Genomic DNA, 14,058 nt, shown 5'->3' on the forward strand with positions numbered 1-14,058 from the left:
TGTCGCCATTTAAAATACACACGTTGCAATTCTGGGACAGTTGTGACCGTTTCCACACCAATGGTTCATCTGATAATGCGTTTATCTTTCTACCTTAGTGATATGGATGGTGTGAAGTTGATGCAGTTGTCCCTGGGATGGTGTGAGGTGTCCCACCCATGCTTGGCGTGGAGCATGGCAGCAGCTGGAAGTTGGTTGAGTAAAACTCTTTGAAAGTGGGGGTTCTGAAATTCTTTAGAAAATACTGCATGCAACAGATGGAAAGAAACCCAAGGGTGTTAGGAGTTAAGAGTTTGGTTGAGGTTACATGTGTGTTGCACTTGGGAACTTGTTCAAATTATTAATATATTAATTTGCATTTCACCACTGGTATTTTGGTTTTCCTTTGTGCAGTGTCATTAAGCTGGACCTTTTAAAACAATTTATATAATTTTTGTTATACAAGCATGATCATTTCCATTTTGAAAAGGAGTAGAAAAAGTACTTTTCCTCCTGTTCATGAAGGTTTATCACTCCACCTAAAATTTCACTCTTTGGTGACCATCCTTTTTCTTTAATCATAGTACCAAGGGCTTCTGATGAGAGAAATTTTTCTCAGGCTTTAATGTATCTATTATCTGTGGGGATGAGTCTAATCTTGGTTGGCTGAAAAAGTTGCTTCTTCAAAGCTGTGGAGGGTACAGTGGAACTTGATGTTAGACAAGTTGTAATTGAACCTCAGGTTCTTCTGGGGCTTCCCTGATGCTTCCTGGGCACCTGGGAGTCTCCCATGCTCTGTCACTATAATGAAGTGCTGCACCACGTAGGGTATTTTCATTTTCTCATTATCAATGTGACTATTTGTTAAACTATTTATGGAAACTGTGAAGTTAAATAGTTACGAGGAAATTGTAGTTCAGTAGGCTTTGATTGAAACACATGAATTAGATAATGCCTTCAGATGGTTGGTTGGAAGAAAGAAGGCACCAAGTAGTAGTGTAACTGTTAAATGTCAAATAAGCTCAACATGACCCAACTATGTGCACTCTCAGCCCAGAAAGCCACCCGTGTGCTGGGCTGCATCCAGAGCAGTGTGGGCAGCAGGGCGAGGGGGGGGATTCTCCCCCTCTGCTCCGCTCTGTGAGACCCCCCTGCAGTGCTGGGTCCAGCTCTGGGGGCACCAACAGCAGAAGGACACGGACCTGCTCGAGCGGGGCCAGAGGAGGCCACGAAGATGCTCGGGGGGCTGGAGCATCTCCAAAATTTCACAGTCAGTTTATAGTTAGTATCAAGGAGACATAGAAACACCTATCCTCCCCCCCTTTCCCAAACTGGAAAGCATATAAAATCATCCATTTTTCTTTTTCCTTTTGTGTTTCCTTTTCTATCTTCTTTTTTCTTTTTTATGTTCTTTTTTATTTTCTCTCTTGCCTCTCTTGCCTCTCTTGCCTCTCTTGCCTCTCTTGCCTCTCTTGCCTCTCTTGCCTCTCTTGCCTCTCTTGCCTCTCTTGCCTCTCTTGTCTTTTCTCTTTCCTTTCTCCCCACTTTTTACCAGGAGCCAAAGCCCAGCTGGCATTGCAGCTCTGTACTGAACGGGTTAAAGCAAGGCAAGGAGTGGACCTGGTTCTTTCCTCCGATCATGGCCCCAGGGAATTACCTACTGTTCATTGATCCGCAGTTGTTGATCTGTACAGAATAATTGCTCCTCAACAGGAACCCAAGTTGCAGGTCTGGCAGGCAACCTGCATTTCCATTAGGGATCTCTCCTGCCAGCAGCCTCCCTTGCTCCCCAAAATCCACAGCAGTGCCTTTGCTCCTTCAGAAAGGGCCGTGACGCCAGGGGAGTTGCCAGCTTGGGCTTGAGCTGCTTCTAGTTATGTGGTTATCAGGGTGAAATGAAGCTGATCAAAGAACTAATCTCAGTTTTAAAACGCGTTAACGTATTCAGTTTTAGGATATTAGTGCATATGGAAACATGAAGGGTGTTTTGGTTTTAGTTTTGTTTTTTCTTAATAACAGAGAAGGTGCTTAATGTAGCTTAGTTTTAATTAAATGTTAGTGCCTTTGTTGTAACTTAACAATATTGTTCCACTTCTGCATTGTGTTTCTTTGAGTATTTGTCCATATTCCTTGCTCATAGTTTATTCTCACTGCAAAGCTAGGCTTTATTTCTTCTTCCTTTGTGCTGCATCCAGCACAACGAGCCGCTGATCCCAGCCAGGTTGGAACAACAAGCACTTCTGTAGGGGACACCTGGAAATGACTAAAATTCTTTTTCATCCTGTTGTACTTGTATTAATAGTCCACTAGCTACTAGCAAATAGCTGCATTTCACAACTTTATTATTTCAGCGTAGGTAAACATCTCAAACATCTTCCGTGTGTCATTTTCCCATCCTTCAGAGGAAAAAAAAAATCAATAGAATTGTAATTTTATCTGGGGTTGGATGAGCTCTTAAATGCTGCAAGCTCGAGCACCTCTTTATTTATTTATTTTATATTTTAGAAAGCTTTGTAAGCAGTCAGGCTTTTGTCATGCTAGCTGTTTATCCATGCAGGAAGCCCAGTTTCAGGAGCAATCTCAGCACTCCAACTACCTGGATCAATTAAAACCAGACTTTTGCTGAAGTGACTTCTTTGATCTGCTGGGGGTGATAAGCAGCTGTCTGTCCTTCTCCGGCTTAAGGAAAGTGCATTGCAGGAAAACGGATTTCTCTTCCAAATATCAGGTCTTTTAAGTGCTTTTAAGTCTTAAGTGGCCAGCATGTGTTCTCACACACCTTGAAATACAGGGTAAGGGCGTAGTAGTCCACAGAACAGAACCCTTGAAATAAGCGGTAAGGATCTTCTAATGTTGTTTAATCACAACTTGATTCGATCAAAATAAAACTCAGGTTTTAATGCAGCTTTGCCAGTGAATCATGACAGAGAATTGAAAGTATTTTAAGAGAATTGTTAGCATTAAATTCGTAAAGCAACACATGGCTTCAGTGACTTCTGTTGGTCGTAATGGATGATGCCCTATAACCTCAGAGACTTACTGCTCTGTAGATTTATGGGATAAGTTAAATTGTTGTTAATGAGCAATTTTGTATAGAGAATTGTCCTCATGATACTTCCTAAATTGCTGCGTTGTCCATATAATTACCCAGGACTTGAAAGGAGAGCTCTGTTTCAGCTAGAAGTTTTAACTATAGTTACAGGGGTTGGAAATTAGCAATTTAAAGTTAACAAATACAAACCAGAAATGTAGGCAGAGACCAGCAACATCTTTCATGTGGGTTTTCATATTTTTTTGCCTTGGATAACCATTGAGAGATCCAATGAATTGTTCCTGTGCAGCAACAAATCGGTGAGGAAGAACAAAGTAGCATAGTGGCACAGATAAATCAGATTTAGGCATGGTAGTTTATTGAATCTAAATTGTGCCCAGTTGGCCCAAGAGCTATATAAGCAATCCATCTTGTGTTGATAATGGAGGTTCTTGAAATCCACCTGATGTTTGCATTATTAAATTTCAGCCTAATGAGCTCTGCTAATACATATTGAAGACAGTTGTAAGGAGTAGAATGTGAATCTGAGCGGGATAATTTGAAAGAAACATAAGCTGAGCATTTTACATGACTCAAGGGGTATATCTACAATTACACATATAACCAAAATTGAATTTAAATGGAATTTCTATTATCCTTGTCCTTTTACCAGGGAGAATAAAGTGTAAATGAAGTAAAAGTCTTTAGAGTTACTAGCAGTTTGTTTTTATTATCTAATTTAATAGAATCTTGTAATGATCTTCACTGGCAGAAAAGTTTTAATATTTCATGACTTTAAATGTAGTCTAAATATGTATAAAAGGATGTAAATGGGAACAGATGTCTATGTAATGACTTCTATCATTGTCGTAAGAGCACTGTTTAAGTTGTATATGTTAAGAAGGTGTAGCTACTGGCTGCAAAAAGACACCAGGGTCGGGAAGACCCCTTCAGACCCCACTCCTGAACTGAATTTTGTTTTCATAAATTACTGGTTGATTCAGTAGGTGGTGGGAGTAAGTATCTGCAAAACCAAGTAAGCGTTTGCTATTTGTGCCACAGTTTACAGTGATTTTATTACATAAGAAAGCCTGGTTTAAATTCTAAATTCTGTTTCTTTTTGGTTCTTTTCCTTTTGACATGGTGATACTTTTTAAAACTTAATATTTCATCAAGTATAATGCTATTAGAGACTTATTCTCACTTAGTTCACTCATCAGGCAGTGAGATGGCAATAAAAGAGAATGGCTCCTTTGAGACATTAATGCTTTGGAATAAATGATGTGCTAGAACAGAAATTTAATTAATTTACAGAGTATATTGATAGTCCCTTGTTACTGTGCTGTATATTTTTAATCTTCTTTAACATCTGTAGTAAAGTGTTTGAAAACCCCTGCAGTTGAGCAACTAGTAGATAATTAAGTAATAAGGGAAGAGGTTTCTAGAGGGAAAAAGATTCTTTTTAAAGAATACTGTCATAACATGAATAAAGTACTGCTGCTATGATTTGCAGTGAAGAGAAGATTGTATACTACCTAATTTAGTACTAAGTAATAGGTATTTGACTCCGATTTTAAATGCAACTCTGCATCCCTGAAAACATTGTTTTGTTTCTGTTTTATCCTCAAAAGAGTTCTAATGGATTACTCACTATGGTAGCAAATCTTTTTCTAAATGCACTGCATTTGTTTCTTCATAGTTCGATTTGGGGACAAGTAGGGTGGGGAGACTTCTGTTTAAGAAAATAACTCTTAAATGTCTTACTTAACAATAAATGAATGCAGAGAATTGTACTGAACTAATATTGCATGCCAAAATTATCCTCCATAATACTGTTTGTGCTCTTGTCTTAACTGTAGTAACATCTTGAAAGAAAATACAGTAAGAACCAAATTCTGTTCTTTCGTGCCCATCGACTTCATTGTGGGACCTACAAAAAGGAATCTGAAATTGGGATTAAACCCCAGGAAATGTTGATTGGCAAGATAAATGAACTAATTAGAACATTTGTTGTATTTCTTTTCTTTTTAGCTAAAGCAGATGAAGCATTAAAGGCTAAAGAGAGAAGCGAAGAAGAAGCGAAGAAAAAAAAGGAGGAAGGTAATGAATTTTTTTAATTCAGTAACAAACTAAAATCCAGTAAGGCAGAAACTTATTTCTAAGGGACTAAGTTCCAGTGGGGCTGCGTGATTTTCTTACAAGGGCATCTGAAACGGCGATGGCCGGTCTGCCACTCCTGTGGTTCACCCCAGCTCATCACCTGTAAGATTTAACAAGAACTGCTAAATGCACCAGAAATTTCAACCAGATTTTAAAAAAATATTTTAGCTGCCATTAAAGCAACCTAATAATTTGAGACAAAGCTATATGTTAAGACCTTCTGATTAGCCACTGGCTCGCGTGCTGGATATATTGTGTGATTAAAACAGGAAGCGCAGCAGTGAATTTTGTCTGTGTATTTAGTCTGTATGATGTCACAAAGTGAGCTAATCTGTTTCTCGATGAGATTTGGTGCACTGAAAGCTGGCAGGATCTGAGCTGTTTTCCTTTGTAATACAGTAGGTGTAAAGTTAATGTGTAATGCCTGGGTAATTAAAACAAATGTATTTTGCTTGTATGTCGGTGAGTAATGGGAAGAGACATTTCCAACAGTGTGACGAAGCCAATGCAAACAATCGAAGGAGCCTCAAAGTTTCTCACTTGAGCTGTGACAGACGTCCCTGTCTCAGAGAAAATATCTCACTTGTTCAGATTAAAAGGAATCATTTAACTGTGACATCCATTATTTTTTGCATTGACTTAAATGTAAAAAAATATAGTGAAGGTCTTCACATCCTTGCAGTGGTTTTACTCTAGAAATACATGCTGTGACACATTGGTCGCTGCAGTGAACTTTCTCTTCAGCATATTTGATTTAAATGATGATAGGTTTCAGGCTGTAACTGTTATTTCATACACTCAACAATTTCCATGTAACTGTGTTCCTGATTCTCCCTGCCCGGTGCCCCTCATCTACCTACCTGGGATTGCAGGGATGTTCACTCAATATTTTCACCACCCAATAAACAGGACGTAGGTTTGAAGATGAAATAATGTTTGAGGAGATCATGTGTTTTTCAGAGCTGTCCTTTTGCGGGATTCATTTACTGTGAAAATAAGTGTTGTGCCCAAATATCAGTCATATTTTGGTTAGGGCAAGGACATTGTGTATGGGGGAGAGTGATATGAAGTAAAGCTGTTTAGGACAGCTTGAAATTTAAGGAGAAATTAAGAGATTGAAATATTTTGAATTCCCAGTGTGATGGAATAACAAAATCATTAGGCTAAACCAGAACAGGAAAAGTCATGCTAAAGGGAAGAGGTAACAGGTTGCTTATGTAGCAAATGGTGAAAACACCTGAAGGGGACGGTAGCGATGTTTCCAATTTTACTATGTCATCTCGTCCAGTCTTTCCAAAACATCATCTTTCTTTCCAGTCTCTCTAATCTTACTGGAAAGTCTCCTTGTGTCTGCCCTCTCTTTTCCCTTCTCTGAGCACACCAAGTTGAACTTCAGGGTAAAGACAGGAGCTTTAATTTTGCATCTATCATGCCTTCATCTCTTCTCATCTCTCCTACACCATCCAGGTACCAGAGCCTGATTCTCCTTCCACTCACGCTGTGTTTAACCACCACTATTTAAGAATCCAGCCAGTTTTCTGACAACAAGATTCCTCCTTATCCTGCTTTGTCACCCTTATTTTCCAGGAATCCTTCCTAATGACCAAGTGATCGCAAACAGTTAATCCCTGCTTGCATTTCTTTCCCCAAATTGACATTCCATATCTTGGTCTGAGCTGCTGCAGTCTTTTAGGGCTCCAAAGGCTCTGAACTTTTACGTATTTATTTGATTTTTGGAACAGGTCATTAGTGAATTTTTTGAATTAGGAAAATACATCCTACCTGTTTCCACGTTGCCATCTATTCTTAGGTACTGACTTCAGGTGCTGTTTGGTTACAATCAAATTTCTCCATTTTTCTTCCTCACCCATTTTCTTCTTTAGCTGGAACTGCAGCCTCAATAATTTCTGAAGGCAATTTAAAGCTTATTTGCACTTCAGATACAAACAAGCTTCTTTAAATCCACATGTGTGAATGAGAAAATTAAGTATACTTTGCAGGTCTTATTCAGCTGGTTTCTATCCTACAGGATTTATACGTTTTTACATGATTTCCCACCCCCTTTTTGTTTCTAGATTTAGATGTCTTTAATAAGCTCCAAATTGTGGGACTTACAGTGAAGTAGGCTAAGTATGTATTTCAAAACTCTAATGTAATCTCTATTAAAAATTCATGCGATTGATTCCCTTTATCTGGTTTTGGTTTTGGTTGAGGTTTTTTTTCCTGAAAATAGTTGAAAACATTGTTTTGCATTATCAGGTAAATCCAAAGCAATTAACACGTCCTGACTGCTTAAAAAAACCCATCCATAATTCCCCAAATTCATACATCTGACAGTGGATGTCATTGCCACCTCTGGTTCTTCAGTTTAATCCTGTTCTAGCACACTTTTACCAGCTTTAGGAGCTAATGCTCTGTTTGGTGCTAACCACTGTCCACCCACTGGGCTCAGCTTTGGAGGACTGGTTAATTTGGCAGTCAACTTTCACTCATACCAAGTTCCTGGTAATTATAGGCTTATTCTGGTCCTGACAAAGTTGTTGCTGCTGGCTCTGCACAGTTTTAGGTTTAATGTTCAAGTCTTACTGAGTATCTTCTACCCGAAGCTCCTGCTGTGCTTGACAAAAATGGAAAATACCATGTAATTATCTCTGAAAAACTTGAACTAATCAATTGCATTTCTCTCTCTGTTTGAAAGAGGTTGGAGGTGTTCACATGTAATAAATTTTTAGTTTAATGATGTTTAAAAAACAGTGAAATGGATGCTAAGCTTCTTCCACTTCAAAGAGTATTGGGCAATCATTACATCTGAAGGAAGCACTTTATGTTAATTTTCTAATGATATTAGCTGGGGTGCACTGCGGGAATTATTATGATAGACACACTGATGCTCCTGCATCCCATCTGGATGGGAAGGCTCCAGGAGTGTCCCCAAAATGAGTATTGCCACCATCAGGAGGATATTAAGCTCTTGGCATAACTCCTTAAATAGACCATTGGGTATGAAAGAGGTCTTTTTGTCTGTAGGACAGGAGTCCAGGATGCTTTAAAATAAAAATAAGTCCCAAGTTTGGAATGACAGCGCTTCAGAGCGGTGCTCCCCTGGTGCAGCTGAGCGTGATGATTCCTCGAATACTTTGCAATGTATCTAATATAGTGTCCAGAACACTTGCAAAATAAAATATACTTCCTCTAATTTGTCTTGTGGATACGGTAAGCAGAGTGGGTTTATATAAATATAATAAGATTTGGGATATGATTTAGAAATCTATCTATGATGACTTTCCATAGGGAGTAGACACCAGAGTGCCATCTGTGCCTTTAAAAAGATTCCCTTGCACTAAAAAAGGCATCACAACGTACATTTTATATATATAAAAATAAAACCCAGTAAAAATCAGTAACTGCAAATGGAAAAGCCAACACATGTATATTCCCAGTATTTTGCTCTCCTAGCATCTCGTGGCTCACTGATGTTAATTCCCTCTTTTCTTAGTAGCAAGGGGCCACTCATAAGATCAGGGCTCTGAATACGGTTGTTTCGCTCTCTTCTGTAACACAGCTTCCATCTGCCATGCACAGGCTTTCGAGAGCTTTCTAGGAGGATTAGGTGGAGCAAGATTGTATGACTCTCATCTTAATAAATTAGTTAGAAATCTAGAATTATTAAACTGTTTTTCTGTTCCTGTGCGGTTGTGTTCTTGCGGGAGAAGTGGTCTCTGTCCTGTGATGGCTCCAGATGGCTCAAAGTTCAGGAGATCTCTTTTCTGACTTGTCTGCAAGATGCTAATTGAAATCTTAAATTCCCCTTCTGATCATTTAAATGAACTGTGAATGGAAAGAGCTCCTTTTCTCTGCCACAGCGCTTGGAAGAGACTGGGGTAGAAGTTTCTTCAGGTATTTTTGCTTCTCCTAACTTCTTCCGAAGTGATTATTCTACTTGTCCCCATGGTGGCTGTTGCTCCAAGACTGGCCGGCCATCAGCTGCTGGTGGGAGGTGGTGAGCATCGCTTGGGCTTTTTTTATTCTTCTTTCCTTCAGTTATTAAATTGTGTTTATCTCAACCCACAATTGATTTTATTTTTTTTCATTTTTTCTGCCTGTTCTGTCCCCCGTCGTGCTGGGGACAGTGAGCAAGAGCTGTGTGGGTGCTTATCTGCTGGCTGGGGTCAACGCACAGCAAATCTTTACCCCTCCATCATCCGGCTGTGCTGCTGTGCTACAGGGTTCGCTCGCTGCCCGGAGGGTCTGTTCAGAAAGGCTGGAGGGAGATGATATATATGATCATATAATCATCCATCGGGGACTGATCTGGGGTTGGTTATGAGGTGGGAATATGCAACTAGAAGACAGTCACCTAAGCCTGTTGCGTTAGATGACCCCCCTACTAACCCATGGTTCTTTTACGGTGTATGAATTACCACGGTGCTGTATTCAGAATGTAACGTTTAGGGAGATATATAGAAATATATTTTATGTAATAGTGATAAGGATGGTATTTTAGTAGATGCTCAGTGTTTCTGGTCTAGGGATCTCTACCAAGTCTCTCAAAATTAAGTTATGAGCTCTGCTGAGTTAAAGCTCCGTGTATCTTTCACGACTTCATACAGGACTAATTTCCCTCGACAGAATTGCATTACACCCGCTGACCCAGGCGCAGTCAGCATCACGGCTGAATTGATATTACTCACCTGGAGATAGAGGCAGCTGAAAAAATAAAGCATCTTTCCCAGGTTCCAGACATCCCAATTCAGCTCTGAGTCTGTGCGGTGAAGTCTCTTTGGAACTGGAAAAACTACTTCATAAAACATCATAAGTTTATCTTAAAATACCTCAAGTTGGCTTTTCTATCTTTGAGAAAAAACATGTTTAAAGCTGCCAGTTCTCACTGCTTCAAAGGCAATTTTGCGAATTTTGGGTTAGTGGAATAATATCTATCAGTAAGGAAAATTTAAAACAGTTTTCCAAGTGACAGGAAGTATTTGATTAATGTCTACGCAATGATAATTCAGGGTCTACCTACAAAATGTAACTTGGGAAAATTACCCTTCTTTGAATCCATGGCTGTAATGAATGTCAATCAAAATCAAAATGTTCCAAAAATTTAGTTTGTTTTACTTTGGGACTATGGGATGCAAAGAGGAATTAGTCTGTGCTCAAAGTTAATCCTACTTGGAGAAGGTGTGTATGATACTGAAGAAGAGGAGGCAAATGGCCAAGCAGGACAGCCCGGGCGTGCATTGTCCGAGAGGGAAGGAAGGGGAAGGATGAAGGGGCCAAACCAGCCCTGTGCCCCCTTTACACCCCGGTGCCCAAGTTTTGGAGCCGGGCACATGGGAGAGCGATTCCACCCACTGCGTTTAAAACCAAAATGGGAGATTTGCTGTAGAAATTGGAGAGACAGGCTCCCAGCTGGGGGCCAGGGGCCCCGGCGGCTCCTTGGGGTGAGGTGATTGGGTCTCCACTTGCACAAATTTGCAGCGTATGTTTTGAAAAATACATGCGTGTTTTTTTCATTACGTCCCATTGTGAGTGGCTCATATGCTAGCAATTGCTTCGCCGACAGGGATTATAAAGGGCGACTATGGAAAGGCGAAGGGACAAAAAAAAAAAAGGGTTGGTTAGTGAATTGGAAACAATGGTAATTTACAGCGAAAGCAGGAGGAAAATTTCTTTTCAATTTATTAATAAGCACCATAAAAACTGTCCTGTGGTGTCTTTGAAATAGTTGTAAGGATGTTATACTGTTCAAAAATGAATAGAAAATGTTTCCTGAAGAGAAGCTTGTTAAGTAAAATTCATCAATATGTCTGAGGGGTCAGCTACCAATTAAGAACAAAATTCTTTAATTTCACTGGAAAAGAAATGGTCTTGCTAAATTGTGTATCAAGCATTTAAGCGTAACAAGCCCATGTGAGATAGCCAGAGAAACTGCACAATGGAAACCACCAGTTTTGTGTAGTTTTGGTCCCATGTGTATTTACAAACAAGACATTCATCCTTCTTGCATTCATCGTGGTGCGTGTGCTAGAGCGTGTTCCCTTTCCCATCGCAACCACGCAGCTTCCATCTGCTGGGTACCGTTGACATCTTTTGCTGGAAAAAAGAGCTTTTTGCAACTTGTCTTAGTTCTGACTTCCACCTACAGCTTCTGTAGCCAATTTTGAACCCTCTTTGATTTGCTCTTTTGTAATTCACAGCTTCCCTATAGCTGCTTGGAGGTGTGACTCAGGTGGACAGCCATGCACTTCTACTTTCTCCTATTCCCAGCATTCCCATGCTTTGTACAAAAAGCGTTGCAATTATTATACACACTTTAGACTGATAGGTTTTGTTTTCTTTTCTATTTTTGGTTATGTAGAGAGCAATTTAGTGTATTTTTGATCATTAAATTCTCACTGGATTAGCTTCTACTGCATAAGTGGGGGGGGGGGAAGTGATAAATCAATTCTGTTTGATTTTTTTTTTTTTTAATTCACACAACTATTTTATTATGTGCATAATTGTTCAGAGTGATTCCCTGCCCGCTCCCCCAAGCCCTTCTGGTTGAAATGTTAATAATGAAATTGTTTAAGTCCTGCAAGGAGTGTGCAGTTACAGAAGTTGCCCTGTGTTTTGGCAGTTGTTGCCTGATGAACCTTATTCTGTCTTCATCTTCAAACAAGAGTGCCTAAAATATCTGTAGATTCATCAATAAATTAGAAACCATTTTCAAATGTCATTTTTAAAGAAAAAAGTCTGCCCCCCCCAAATCTAAATTTTGAATTTTCAAAAAATTTTGAATTCTCCCAAGATTCACCATTTGATGGTTTTAAATATAACTCTCCAAAAGGAAATTTCTGAGCTGTCAGCTTGTGTAGGCAGCACGTGCCTGTGACACCGCTGTAACCTTTACTCAGAAGTTGAGCTTCCTTGCTGCAGCAAGCAAAACCGACCGTGCAAATAAAGCAATTGTTTCTCAGCCCGTGAAAACTGGTTATTCACCCCCCACCCTATGGCGAGGATGTCTTAACATTACTTTTATTGTAATTTTATTGCCAAATCAGGTGTGAGATTAGATGTTGGATGTTACATGTAATCTGCTCGGAAATCAAATTATTTGACCTCCAAGCCCACCAATGCCCCCTCCTGCTGGTTTGCTGTTAAATATGCAGCGTTTTCCTGTCATGAATACAAATCGAGGACAAATTAGAATCTACAGACAGCTGACCTGAGCTCCAGATTAGAGACTGGGGGCTTGTGCTGTTTTAAATGTTTTAATTACCATAGTCCCTATAGCCAGTTGAAGGACACACACCAAAATGATTTTTTTGTGACAAAAAAGCAAAGAAAGAAAGAAAAAGGCTCCCTCCGTCTCATTTGAATTTTTCAGTTTGATTACATTTGCACTTCCATTGGAGCTATGCTAATTTGCTGCATGAAATTAGGTCTATTAACAAAAAACGCACTACTTTTACATGAGTATTTTCAATGGAGGGCTTTTCTACTTTGTTTTTGTTTACTTGTTTCCATTCGGGACTGCCTGAAAAATGACATCAGAATCTTAAGGGGATTTTACTGTCAAACTTGATTTTCACTCCAGGCCTGACAAGCCAAATTCAAAGTAGCTGAAATGGGTAATAGCAATAGTTGAAATAAAGCACACGACGTGCTGCAAGAGGAAAATTCAGATGTGTTGGGTTGCATTACTATGAGATTTTGGGATCGTTTCTCTTAGTATACCACGCATACTAATATTTTTAAATTTTCAATTTAAAATGCATCTTGTCACGAAGCACATGTTCTGCAGTTGTGTGGGGAGGAGGCACTGGGGATGCTGCTGCGCAGCCGGCACTCGCAGCAGCGCTGTCCGCGACGGAGATGCACATGCAGAAAGGTTTACATCAGATAATGAGGAAAAGAAGTTTATTAGAATGCAGCTAAACGTGGTTTGTTCTTTTGAAATCAATCAATAGGTAAATCGATGTGACGGTGGTGCTTGCGCTAGGGCGGGTATTGTCCTGATGCCTTTATCCTGGAATTTGCATTTTCTGTTTCTCGTGTGTGTTGGCCCAGTGTTGAATTGATTAGTTATGCCTACCCAGTAAGCAGTGAAACATTTTTATATACTCTGGGGAAATAAATTTGGCAGAAAATCAGCATGAGTAGATTTAATTATCACTCTGAGACCTTTTCCTTTTCTGGCTTAGTGATCCTGAAACTCTGTGTGTTTCACTGAAATCTGTGTGGACGCTAAGCTTCGCTTCCCAATTTGTTCCTCCACGCAATGATAAGCCAAGCAATTACTGGTTTATTGATTTTTCATCATGGCAAATTTAAAGTTGATTTTTTCCTGAAAAGGCAGGGGTGATTAAGTGTTTCCCCTCGGTTTAGTACAAGAGAGCTATGTGGCAGAATCTAATATCCTGAGGTCAACCTCTGCAGGCAGATAATACGGTGTCTTGGCCACGTGTTATGGAGAGAAATCAGGGCTACAAATGTGATAGGATATATGTGGAGACAGTTTAATTTGTTCCATTTATATGAACAAGTCATGTGGCACATGCTTGGAAAATATCATTTTGAATAGGCTTGGAAATGAAGCCCACGTGGGCAGGAGGAACGAGTGGATGCAAACAAGAGAGGCATTAAAGCATTTAGCACCAGGAGACAATTGTCCTTTAAACAGAGAAATAAAACAAATCTCTGATGTGTTAGTCACAGATTTTACTGAGCTGTACGTGCTGCTTTAGTGACACCTCTGTTGCAGGTTTAGCCTGGCATTAGCAAGGAAGTTAAACTCTTCAAGCCCAAAGAAGACGGGGCTTGTATCTGAAGTGTTCTCGCAGCGGTCCTGGCAGGGAACGCCCCCAACCTTTTCGGGCAGGTTTTGGAACATGTGGATTAAC

At 39.8% G+C, this 14,058-nt stretch overlaps 1 protein-coding gene across 1 annotated transcript in view; it reads left to right on the top strand.

The window, feature by feature from the left end:
• The window catches only part of RSRC1 (arginine and serine rich coiled-coil 1), a 174,261-nt gene that overhangs the window by 134,970 nt on the left and 25,233 nt on the right, over positions 1 to 14,058 (top strand). The window contains exon 7 of the mRNA XM_074878222.1: positions 5,042 to 5,110. Within this exon, the coding sequence (XP_074734323.1) occupies positions 5,042 to 5,110 (69 nt within the window). The remainder of the gene's footprint in view (positions 1 to 5,041; positions 5,111 to 14,058) is intronic.

This window comes from Strix uralensis, chromosome 9 (assembly GCF_047716275.1).
Source record: "Strix uralensis isolate ZFMK-TIS-50842 chromosome 9, bStrUra1, whole genome shotgun sequence".
In the NCBI taxonomy this organism is placed as follows: Eukaryota; Metazoa; Chordata; class Aves; order Strigiformes; family Strigidae; genus Strix; species Strix uralensis.